At 61.0% G+C, this 9,816-nt stretch overlaps 7 protein-coding genes across 7 annotated transcripts, besides 22 other annotated features; 1 reads left to right on the top strand and 6 right to left on the bottom strand.

The window, feature by feature from the left end:
• Nucleotides 1-11: 11 nt before the first annotated feature.
• Nucleotides 12-32: a microsatellite.
• Nucleotides 33-69: a microsatellite.
• Nucleotides 70-77: 8 nt separating this feature from the next.
• Nucleotides 78-644, bottom strand: Tco025E_06361 (glutaredoxin-like protein; the record flags this gene model as incomplete). Its single annotated transcript, XM_029373238.1, has 1 exon — nucleotides 78-644. One exon carries the CDS (start codon nucleotides 642-644, stop codon nucleotides 78-80), a length of 567 nt encoding a protein of 188 aa, XP_029226671.1.
• Nucleotides 645-675: 31 nt separating this feature from the next.
• Nucleotides 676-706: a sequence feature (A-rich).
• Nucleotides 707-838: 132 nt separating this feature from the next.
• Nucleotides 839-865: a microsatellite.
• Nucleotides 866-965: 100 nt separating this feature from the next.
• Tco025E_06362 (uncharacterized protein) lies at nucleotides 966-2,624 on the bottom strand (the record flags this gene model as incomplete). The annotated part of the gene is made up of 1 exon (XM_029373239.1): nucleotides 966-2,624. The coding sequence occupies one exon, from the start codon at nucleotides 2,622-2,624 to the stop codon at nucleotides 966-968; it is 1,659 nt and encodes a 552-aa protein (XP_029226672.1).
• Nucleotides 2,625-2,937: 313 nt separating this feature from the next.
• Nucleotides 2,938-2,967: a microsatellite.
• A 168-nt stretch (nucleotides 2,968-3,135) lies between these two features.
• Tco025E_06363 (uncharacterized protein) lies at nucleotides 3,136-4,002 on the bottom strand (the record flags this gene model as incomplete). The annotated part of the gene is made up of 1 exon (XM_029373240.1): nucleotides 3,136-4,002. The coding sequence occupies one exon, from the start codon at nucleotides 4,000-4,002 to the stop codon at nucleotides 3,136-3,138; it is 867 nt and encodes a 288-aa protein (XP_029226673.1).
• Nucleotides 4,003-4,062: 60 nt separating this feature from the next.
• Nucleotides 4,063-4,085: a microsatellite.
• A 210-nt stretch (nucleotides 4,086-4,295) lies between these two features.
• Tco025E_06364 (uncharacterized protein) lies at nucleotides 4,296-4,688 on the bottom strand (the record flags this gene model as incomplete). The annotated part of the gene is made up of 1 exon (XM_029373241.1): nucleotides 4,296-4,688. The coding sequence occupies one exon, from the start codon at nucleotides 4,686-4,688 to the stop codon at nucleotides 4,296-4,298; it is 393 nt and encodes a 130-aa protein (XP_029226674.1).
• Nucleotides 4,689-4,705: 17 nt separating this feature from the next.
• Nucleotides 4,706-4,729: a microsatellite.
• A 158-nt stretch (nucleotides 4,730-4,887) lies between these two features.
• Nucleotides 4,888-4,918: a microsatellite.
• A 76-nt stretch (nucleotides 4,919-4,994) lies between these two features.
• Nucleotides 4,995-5,348, bottom strand: Tco025E_06365 (uncharacterized protein; the record flags this gene model as incomplete). Its single annotated transcript, XM_029373242.1, has 1 exon — nucleotides 4,995-5,348. The coding sequence occupies one exon, from the start codon at nucleotides 5,346-5,348 to the stop codon at nucleotides 4,995-4,997; it is 354 nt and encodes a 117-aa protein (XP_029226675.1).
• Nucleotides 5,349-5,448: 100 nt separating this feature from the next.
• Nucleotides 5,449-5,493: a microsatellite.
• A 64-nt stretch (nucleotides 5,494-5,557) lies between these two features.
• Nucleotides 5,558-5,580: a microsatellite.
• An 80-nt stretch (nucleotides 5,581-5,660) lies between these two features.
• Nucleotides 5,661-6,020, top strand: Tco025E_06366 (uncharacterized protein; the record flags this gene model as incomplete). Its single annotated transcript, XM_029373243.1, has 1 exon — nucleotides 5,661-6,020. One exon carries the CDS (start codon nucleotides 5,661-5,663, stop codon nucleotides 6,018-6,020), a length of 360 nt encoding a protein of 119 aa, XP_029226676.1.
• An 11-nt stretch (nucleotides 6,021-6,031) lies between these two features.
• Nucleotides 6,032-6,052: a microsatellite.
• A 358-nt stretch (nucleotides 6,053-6,410) lies between these two features.
• Nucleotides 6,411-6,454: a microsatellite.
• A 59-nt stretch (nucleotides 6,455-6,513) lies between these two features.
• Nucleotides 6,514-6,565: a microsatellite.
• Nucleotides 6,566-6,679: 114 nt separating this feature from the next.
• Nucleotides 6,680-6,713: a microsatellite.
• A 34-nt stretch (nucleotides 6,714-6,747) lies between these two features.
• Nucleotides 6,748-6,770: a microsatellite.
• A 146-nt stretch (nucleotides 6,771-6,916) lies between these two features.
• Nucleotides 6,917-6,988: a microsatellite.
• Nucleotides 6,989-7,190: 202 nt separating this feature from the next.
• Nucleotides 7,191-7,229: a sequence feature (A-rich).
• An 11-nt stretch (nucleotides 7,230-7,240) lies between these two features.
• On the bottom strand, nucleotides 7,241-8,440 carry Tco025E_06367 (uncharacterized protein; the record flags this gene model as incomplete). Its single annotated transcript, XM_029373244.1, has 1 exon — nucleotides 7,241-8,440. The coding sequence occupies one exon, from the start codon at nucleotides 8,438-8,440 to the stop codon at nucleotides 7,241-7,243; it is 1,200 nt and encodes a 399-aa protein (XP_029226677.1).
• Nucleotides 8,441-8,814: 374 nt separating this feature from the next.
• Nucleotides 8,815-8,835: a microsatellite.
• Nucleotides 8,836-8,895: 60 nt separating this feature from the next.
• Nucleotides 8,896-8,923: a microsatellite.
• A 145-nt stretch (nucleotides 8,924-9,068) lies between these two features.
• Nucleotides 9,069-9,096: a microsatellite.
• Nucleotides 9,097-9,355: 259 nt separating this feature from the next.
• Nucleotides 9,356-9,393: a microsatellite.
• Nucleotides 9,394-9,488: 95 nt separating this feature from the next.
• Nucleotides 9,489-9,532: a microsatellite.
• Nucleotides 9,533-9,816: the final 284 nt, after the last annotated feature.

Consider the following 9,816-nt stretch of genomic DNA (forward strand, 5'->3'; position numbering starts at 1 on the left):
GGAGGAGGACGTCTCTCTCTCTCTCTCTCTCGCTATTCTTTCTTTTCGTTTCTTTTCTTCTTCGCTTCTCACCCCTTTCACGGCTGTCCGCGGAAGCTGATTCCCTTCTGCTGCATAAGCTTCTGCAGCTCGCCTCCCTCCACCATCTTCTGCACGACGTCCAGCCCGCCTACAAACTCGCCCTTGAGAAACAGCTGCGGGATCGTCGGCCACGCGCTCACCTCCTTCACGTAGGTCCGCACAACGGGATGCGCCAGGACGTCAAACGAGGTGTACTCCAACCCCAGCGCCTCCAAAATGTCTATCAGCCGCTTTGAGAAGGCGCACATGGGCGCCTCCGGCACCCCCTTAATAAACGCGACCACGTCCTCCGTGCGGATGGTGTCGTCGATGTCCTTTTTCACCATCGCCACCTCGTCCTCAGCGAGTTCGGTGTTGACCAGGCGGGGCTGAAAGTCGGGGTGCGTCTCCTCCGTGTCCTGCACGTCACCGCCGCCCACAACCCCCTCCTCACTGGTCGTGGGGGTGGTGGCCAGAAGCCGCCGCTGCGGGTGCGGCTGCAGGAGGGGCGCTGCCGCCGCTGGGAGGCGCCGCGCAACGAGGGACGCAGATCGCCCCCAAAACGCGTTACAAATCCGCCGCATCAAGCACTGCGGCGGCCCGGTAGTAAGCGACAAAAGCAAAGAAAAAAAACAAATGGAAAGAAGACCTCACGCATACAAAAGCCACTGCGATGATTGGGAAATACACATTCCGCCGCAACCCACATAAAAAAAAAAGTAATACGTAAAGCCACATCATGCAGATTGAGTGCATGGCTGCCCCGCCCACCCCCAGGGGGAGGGAGGGAGGGGGGAAGGGAAGGCAATTGTGTACATTCTATTACCGACAAGGTAACTTCTCTACTGTGAAGTCGTAGTTTATTTTGTTTCCAGGCCTTTGCAGCTCTTCTCTTTTCTTTTGTTCTAAGCGGTGTTACTGTCGCTGTCACTGTCTATCAGGAAGCGCTTTATGTCAAGTCTCCCAAGTCCAATGGTCGGCCTGGCGGGCGCAGCTGCCTCTCGTGCCACCGTATCCTGTTTTGCACCCACGCGGTTGTCTGGACTTTTTGTCGATCTTGTCGACAGCGTCGAGCACGACAAATGCCGCTCCACGGGTGCCGCAGGAGCCACAGTGACGCTCTTTTTCATTCGCCCTTGCACCTTCGCCGGTGCCGGCGCTGTTGTCGCAGCAGCAGCAGCCGCCGGGGTTGGCCGGAGTCCGAACTTGTCTAGCTGCGGCAAACCGCTAAGGGCCGTTTTGCCTTCCGTCACGGGAGGCGCAGAGGCGGTAGCTGCAAGGGGCGGCGAGTCCGCGGGAGGTCGTTGGCTGGGCTTTGACTGCGACCTCCTCTTCACGCGGGGCCTGCGCGGGGGATTGGCGGCTGCGGCGCCACTCTGCTCCCTCCCGGCGCGGTGCTCGCCGGCATCAGCGGGAGGAACAACGGCGGTCGCCACAGCGCTAACGGGGCGTGGGGCGGCAGCCGTCGCCGTCGCCGGCGCGGAGGCGACGCCGCGGGAGCCGTTCCGCGGGCTCTTGTGCCTCGCCGCGTCCTCCGCCTCGGTGGTTGCAGAAACGCACTCAGACGCCCGTTTCCCCGTCGCCTGCCCCCTTCGCTTCGTCTCCGCAGCCGGGGCGTACTGGTACGTGGTGCTGCGCTGCGCACGGGTTTGGTACTTGTGCGTGTCGACCCCGAGAAACCGCTTCTCCTCCGGCGACAGGAACGTCGCGACCAGCTCCACGGTTGCATCCTGCAGCACCGCCAGACCCTCGGCGAAGGCGGCGAGGGCCTGCTCCTGCTCTTCCGTGGGGTGCGGCAGCGGCTTCACCTCACCGTAAACGTCCTTCGCGCGGCGCAGGTCCAGCCGCATCGCGTCATAGACGGACTTCACAAGCCAAGCATCCGCCTCCCCCTGCAGGCGTTCAATTTCGCAGTGCACGCGCAGCAGCACATCTCGCACCTCACGGCGGTGCCGGATGCACTCGAGCTTTTTCACGGTGGGCGCGTCCACGGCGATGGGGCGCACCACACGCGACCGCTTCTTCTGCGCGGCGATTGCGCAGCCGCGGGACGACGACGCCCGGTCCCGGCGCGGCGACTCCGGCGCGGGGTCAATCAGGGTGCCGTAGAACACCCGTCTGTCGGAAAGAAGCCGCGGCTCCCGCACCGCGCGCCCCCGCGAGCCCGCCGCGTCCAGTTTTTCCTCCTCATCCGCCTCGTCTCTGTCGGCATCGTTGCAGAGGCTGCGGCCGGTGCACCCCCGCGGGGAGGCGGCGGACTCCACGGCGGGCGCCTCCTTCGGCCCCGCGACAGGGCGCTGCAGATTCGGCACAAACGCCGCCGCTGGGCGGGGCGCCTCGAGCAGGGCCTCCAGAGTGGCGGTGATGTCTGTCTTTGGCCCCTTTCGCCGAAGCGGCAGCAGCGTCCTTTCGGCGTCGTCCAGGACGGCGGGCGGTGCGTCGCGGTGCGGGGAGCCCAGAATGGCGACCAGCGTGTCCCGCACACACTGCGGCACCCGCCCCCACTCCCCCACTCCCCGCTCAATCTCGTGCAGGGAGGGCGGCGGCCGCACGTCTTCCGTCATCCACGTCGTTGACAGAGATGCGGGGCCGTTCAAGGGGTTCCCCACCCGTTGCTACTCTCGCGCTCCCTCGTTTTTACTTCTCGCTCGCTCAGCGTCATGCGTGCATGCCGGGGGAAAGACGCAAAGTATGAGGGGCACCCGAGGCCCAGAAGAGAGGCGGGAAGCGTCAAGAGCAGCTCCGCCGCAGCTTTCCCGAGAGACACAAACACACAGATACATGCGTGCACTGCGGACCTCAGAGGGAAGGCACATAGAAGTAGGCATACACGTAGTTATCTCTACAACTCCGCTCCACGTATCCCCAAGGGAAGAAAACAAGCAACAACAACAACAACAACAACAAACACGCACAATTGCACAGCACTTCTATGAGCGGACCACGCCTCTTTGCTGCCCTTCTTCACTGGCTTCTTCTCTCGAAGATCACCTTCTTCTCTGAAGCAGAGAGCCATCTTCCGTTTGTTTTAAATTTCTCACTCTCTTTCTGCGTGTGTTGGGGCTTTTGCCCCCTCTACGCCCGCGCGCCCAGGCTGCTTAGAGAGCTTTCGGACGCCGCGCGGTGCTGCGAGCCGGCGCCTTTGGTCGACTGCGAGAAGCGGTGGTGGGACGGCTCCTCCTCCGCCAGCTGCTGCATGGACGCCCCGTCGAGCAGCGCGACGCGGCTCATGCAGCACTGCCGCCTCTCGCTCAGCGTCGGCTCCTCCCCGGGCCTCGGCGGCGTGCTGCTCGGGCCGGGCGGCACATCCTCCGCCCGCAGGTCCGCCGGGTCGAGCCCCATCGCCCGCTTCTCATCATCAGAGAGGAGGTTCGCCGCAAACCGCACCGACGCCCACCGCAGCGCCTCGACGCCGTCGGCGACCTCGTCTACCATCGCCTCCAGCTGCCGCAGGCGCCGCAGCGCGGCGGTGGGGAGGACGACGTTCTCCGGAACCTCGTCGCCCGGGCTGAGGCCCCGCTCCCGCCGGAGGTCGCGGAGCAGCGCGGGGTCGAGTTGGGCGGCGGTGCGCCACAAGGCGCGGAGGTGGTGCCGCAGCCCCTCGCGGGTCTCCTCCACGGTGTTGTGGAACTGCGCAAAGCTGCGCACCGCCTGGTCCCGCACCCACGCCGCGTCCTCGAAGGTCCGCACGCTGCGCTGCACCACCTCCTCCGAGAGCGACGAGACCGCCGCCCGCGATCCCTCACGCGGCTCCGGCCACCGGTCGCAGTGCCGCCGCGCCGCTGCCTCGGCGGTGGCGCCAACCCCTCCCGCCGCCTGCGACTCCCGCCCGGCCAGCGCCAGGACAACCGCCTCCCGGACACAACGCGGCACCTCGGCCCAGTCCCCGTCGCCGTTGGCAACCGCACGCACAACCTGCGCCACGTGGGTCCCGCCTATCATTTCTTCCTGGCCCTTCGCTTCTGACTTCAGCAGGCAGGCGCATGTTACACGAGAGAACGGTGTTGTTGTTGTTGTTGTTGTTGGAGGAAGAGGAGGAGGCGGAAAGGGAGTCTGGCGGCAGAACACGCGCAGAGGCGGGCAGCGAGAGCACCGGCAGCGACAACACTTCAAGAGGAAGAAAAGGCGGGGTTGGGAAAAGACGAAGTGGAGGACCACCATTTTGTTTCTCGTTGTGGGCAGGCGGCAGCCAACACTCCCCAAACCCGCCCTTGCGGCGACGGAGGGGCGCCTGCTCAGTCCTCATCCCTGCCGTCGAGGACGGCGAAGACGTGTTGGTTGTCGTCGAGCACGTCACAGACGCGGGCCTCAGGGTCGCAGGTGATGCCGCCCTCCTTTTGGATGCACTGCGGGGAGCCGTACTTGCGCCCAAAGGAGGCGTCGTAGTGCACCATGGCCGCGTTGCCCAGCCAAATTACATCCTGCGTGCCGTCGCCGCACTCCAGCGGAATGACCTTCTCCCGCACATGCACGTAGATACGCATCACAGCTAGAAAGGATTTCTCTCCCCCACCTTTTTTTGTGGCTTCGCTTTGCTTTGCCTTGCCTTGCTTTTTTCTGCTTGGTTGCTCTCGCGCTTTCCTCCTCACACTGCCCCCTCCCCTCCCCTCTGATGCCGCTCCCCGCATGTCACACACACACACACAAAAAAAAGAAAAAAGAAAAAAAACGCGAGTCAGACGGACACGACAAGGCGCGCACGCACACATTTCAGGGAAAAGCAACAACCACACGAGGCAAAAACAAAGGCAGAAGAAGAGCAGGCACAGCGCTGCAGCACAACCGCCCCCTGCCGCCACGTCTCTCTCCCGTCTCGGCCCCCATTTACGCCGCGCGGGCGTCGGCGCGCGCGCAGCGCCCAGCAAAGTAACAACAACACCACTTACACAATCCACGCCGCGAGCCCGCCACTGTGACATTTCCAGCGCGGTAGCTCAGTAGCCGTTGTAGCTTTTTAGCTGGGCGATGCGGCGTGGGTCCAGTTCGTGCTGCAGCGCCCCCGCCGTCTCTCCCGGCGTCGGGGTGCGCATCATGTTGGACAGCGTCAGGGCGTCCTGCGCCTCCCGCTGGCGTCTGGCGATGTCAACCAACTCCGGCGGCAGGTTGTCGCCGTAGACCGCCTTGATGTGCATGTACATCTGCTCCTCGCGCTTCGGCTGCACGCGCAACACGGTCATCTTGAGGAACTGGTAGGCGAAGCCCATGACAAGCATGGAGCACCAAAAAAACTGAATTTTGGTGCGCGTCGGCAGCCGCTCGTACCGCGCCACCCCCGGCAGCGAAGACATCGCCGCACAAGCACAAACACACACGCAGGCAGACACTAAAAATGTCAGGCGAACTCCTTCGCACCTCCACACGCGCGGCGACCGCGAGGGCGTGCTCCGTTCCTCTTCCTCCTCCTCTACTCGCTTCCCCGCGTCCCCCCCCCCCGTCAGCCCCGCCACGAGGCGCAACAAAACAAGCAGCAAAGAGAAGTGAAAAAGCAAAAGCAGCAAATAATAGTAATAATAATTATAACATCCTCCACCTCCTTCCCCCGCCGAGCGGCGGGAGCAAAAAAAAAAAGGCATACTAAATGCAAATGTAAATATATATATATGTGTACTTTAGCGGAAGAGGGGGAGGGAAGGAGACAGGCGACACTACGCGCCGTTGGCGCCGTCGCTCCTCGCCTCGTCGGTGTCCATGAAGCCGATGTACAGCACCGTCTCCCCGCGCACAAAGCAGAGCTCGCGCGGCTCCGCGCCCTTGTCAAGGACGGCGTTGAAGTTGTTGTCCACGCCGTGCAGCACCCCGCTGTGCGTCTCGCCAAACACAGTGAGGCACACCGCCGGCTTCTGCAGCCGCTCCGCCAGATTCACCGCCGCCATGATCGTGCACCCCCCACTAGCAGGCAAAGGAATGCGGGAGGGAAGAGGACACACAGCAGGCAACGATGCGTCCAGCAAGACAATTAAGAGAAGAGCCGCACACACACACACACACACACGAGGAGAACGGGGTCGAGAGGGAAAGAGAAGGAGAGTGAGTCACGCACACGCACACGCCCACGGGCACATACATACACTTCGATACACACGCAGAACATCCTCGTGCCACCGGCACACATCGAAAGTCAACTCTGCCCATCATCCCGCCCACCCCTTCCCAGGGCCCTCCGCACGCACAGCGGCGGGGCCCGACGTCCCGTGTGGAGAGGTGAGCTACACACACGCGCCCACTCAGACAACCACAGCGGCCACGCGGCACCCGCATCTCGGGCAGGGCCAAATCGTCGCTGTGCCCGCCACCGCACGCCTTCCAGGCGCACACGACAAAACAAACAAATGCACAGAGCACAGAAAGAGATAAACATATATATATATATATGTATCTGCGTATCATATACATACGCGCGCAGTGGCACTGAGCGGGTGAGTGACATCACAAAGTTGATGTGGGCTCGATACTAACACACAACAGTGAGGACAAAAAAAAAACAACAACAACAACCACCACAGCATATGCAATAACCATCGGTGCAAAGTAAAGGGCAGAAAGGGAAGGAGTAGGCGAAAGCAAAGTTTTGAAGAGAAAAACCAGCAAGGTAAGTACAGGAGAGACCAAATGGAAAGAGAACAACAGTAAAAAACAAACAAACAAACAAACAAGGAACTGATTCCAGGAAAAGCAGTGCAACCGTAAAACAAAAACAACAACAACAAAAAAATATGTATATGCATACATGAAGGAGTACAGAGTCTTTCATCCCTTCCTTTTTTTCCTCCCCCCCTCGTGCGTGTATATGTGTGTGTGTATGTTTTACCATTTTTCGTATAATGTGTTTCGTGCTTCGTTATAAAGAGCTTTTATCTGCTGTTGCTGTTGTTCTCTCTTCTTTTTTTCTTTCTTTCTGTTGTTGTTGTTGTTTTTTCATTGTTCGTTGCGCCTTCGTCACTCGTGCAACACGACAGTGCCTGCTGAGGCGGCAAACACATCCCGCGCACAGCGTTGCCCCCGCCCTCGCCACTGCGCTGCGTGGGTGGCGAAGGAAACGCAAAAAAAAAAAAACGGGGGAAATAAAACAACACGGCTTGCACGCTCCCACACGACCCAGGAAAACATGCAGACATAAGACTCGCTACTAGAAACGCAAAAAAAAAAAAACAGAGACAAACAAACAAACATTCACTGGAAATTAAAACGGTTCTCCCACCCCACTCTCTACAGGCGCGCAGGCAGGCGATATGGACTTTATCGACTTCTCCGCTCCACTAGGCCGCGCCTTCAGGGGCTGGCACATGCCAAAGCTTGACTGAGGGCGAGGAACCGCCTTCTCCAGCTGCAGCCGACCCCCGGTCTCCGAAACAGTCGGCCGGGCAGAAGATTTGCCACTAGACACCTGCGACCCCGGCGGCGAAGGAGACGACGACAACGACAGGTTACGACGCTGCTGCAGCTGCTTCCCGCAAAAGCTGCTGGGGGCCGACAGAGGCCGCCCCCCCGTTGGCGTCAGCGCAGCGTCCACTGCAGCCGGCAGGCCCGCCTCTTCCTCGTCGCTGCAGGCAGCCGATGACGCTTCAGTGGTGTCGTTGCCGCCCTGGGCGCCGGCGCGTCTAAGCCGACCTGCGCGGTGCTGCTGCATCTTGCGTAGCAGCTGCGCCTGCCACTCGTGCTCCGTCATGCGCCGCCCAAGCGTCTCCTGCGCCGTCGTAATGCGGAGCAGCAGGACGAAGCGCTCCTTGAAGTACGCAATGAGCATCCCCCGCCGCTCGATGGACAGAATTCCCCGGTGGTGCCGGAAAGCCATGTCACGGCGAGCGAAGTTGCAAAGCTCAACAATGGCGCGTCGCACCTCGCCCTCCCGCGACTGGAACTCCCGCAGCAGCGCCTTTGCCCGCTCTCGAGCCCGGAACGCGAGCCGCCGCTCCCGCAAGGAGGTGGTGCTGCCCTCCACCATTGAAAAGTCCTCCTCCGTATCGAACTCCGACACGGAGGGCAGGTGGTCGTAGCGAACGGAGGCGGTGGGCATGCTCACGTCCGGCCACGTACTAGACGCTGCCGTCTCCACGCGGCAGTGAAAGGTGGGACGCCCAGTGCGAATGTCGTCAACCGTGGTGGAGGAGCAGTCAATCGTTTCCGACATCTCACTCCTGCAGGTGGCAGAGTTGAGTGCCACCGCACTTCGTGCGGTGAACAGCGCCGCCTCCACCATCGCAGCCGTTTCTGTCAGCTCTGGCGGCGTTGGCGGCGTTGGCGGCGGCTGCCGCTTATCTCCTTCTACCAGGTTATCCCTGGCAAGCGCCAAGGAATCCACGTTGGCGTCTTTCTCATTGTCCAGCTCGCCTTTACCGCAGGCAGCTTCGGACGGGGCCTTTTTGCCGCAGCAACTACCCATGCGTCAGCACCGTCCCGGCCCCCGCCTCCTTTTTTCTACCTCCTCGCCCACCTCTATTCTCTAGCGCGTGTGTATGTTACACCTGTATGTATGTATATATATATATGCGTGCGGGTGGGTGCCCGTACTTTGCCCTTCACTCCAATGCGCGCCGCCTCCTCTTCCTCACTCTTACTTCTTATTTTCGTTTGGGCGCTTCCTTCGTATCCCGCTTCGGCGTCGACAGTCGCTTTTCCCCCACTCCCGCCCACCCCCCGACGCGGTGCGTGCGCTTCCGGTCCCACTGGCGCGCCGCCTCAACGTTGCCACTGCAGAGTCCCTCGCTATTGCGCCCCCCGCCCCGCCGCATGGAGCAGGCCGGAGTCTCACGCGCTTGTGTGTGTGTGTGTGTGGGTCTCGCGGCGCTTCCCTACTCCGCAGCTCCTCGGCACAGCTGAGCGCAGCCACGGCAGCGAAAACAAACAAACAAACAGACAAAAAACAGTCAGGCAAGCGCAGGGCAACCAAAACACACGCCGCAGGGCAGCCCAAAAGCAGTCACCGGCAGCAGCGAGAGCGGGAGGGGGTGCGGAAGTAAAAACAATAGGATGATGATTAGCCGCCGCAGCACTCAACAAAATAAAACCGTACACTCACACACACACAGACACAAACACGGAGAAGGACCGGGAGGGAGACGACGGCGGCCCCAAGAGCACGAGGATTGCACCCAAGGCCTGCGGGAAGGGAGGCGCCTCAATGTGTGTGCGTGCGTGGAGCTAAAAGATAAAGTAAAATAAAAAGGATATGGGCAGCAAGTTGCCGCGATCCCGCCCAACGCGTTGCCTGGAAGGCACATATGCGACCCAAAGCCTTACGGCACACACAACACACACAGCTTAGTGTTGTGCTGTTCCCTACACGCTCCCTTAACCATCTCTCTTCTTTCGTTATTTTCTCTTTTTCTTTCTCTTGCATCGATACACAGGGAGAAAAGAGCGGGACCATCTCAGTCTCCTTCCCACGCCAGCCCGTAAACAATAGCCATATTTCTTTATATATATATATATGTGTGTGTGTGTGTGTGTGTGTGTGTGTGTGTGTGTGTGTGTGCAATGTGTTTGGCGTCCAGTCGGCATCCGCCGTAGCCTCCCGTCCGGCGACGAGTTCCGGCGTCATGTGCCGCGTCCTCTCCGGCTCGCCACGCCTTCCCCCTCCCCCCCAGCGAGTCTACGCCGGCTCCACGTGCTCCTCCCGCTCGGCGCCGCGCAGAAACTTCACAAAGTCCTTCTTGCTAATGTACCCGGCGAATTTCGCGCGGCGGCACACCATGATGTGGCGCACCCCGAGAGACTTGAAGAGGTACAGCATGCGCGACACCGGGCACTCCGGCTCCA

Source organism: Trypanosoma conorhini (assembly GCF_003719485.1).
Source record: "Trypanosoma conorhini strain 025E chromosome Unknown Tco_14.4_contig_00425, whole genome shotgun sequence".
Classification (NCBI taxonomy): Eukaryota; Euglenozoa; class Kinetoplastea; order Trypanosomatida; family Trypanosomatidae; genus Trypanosoma; species Trypanosoma conorhini.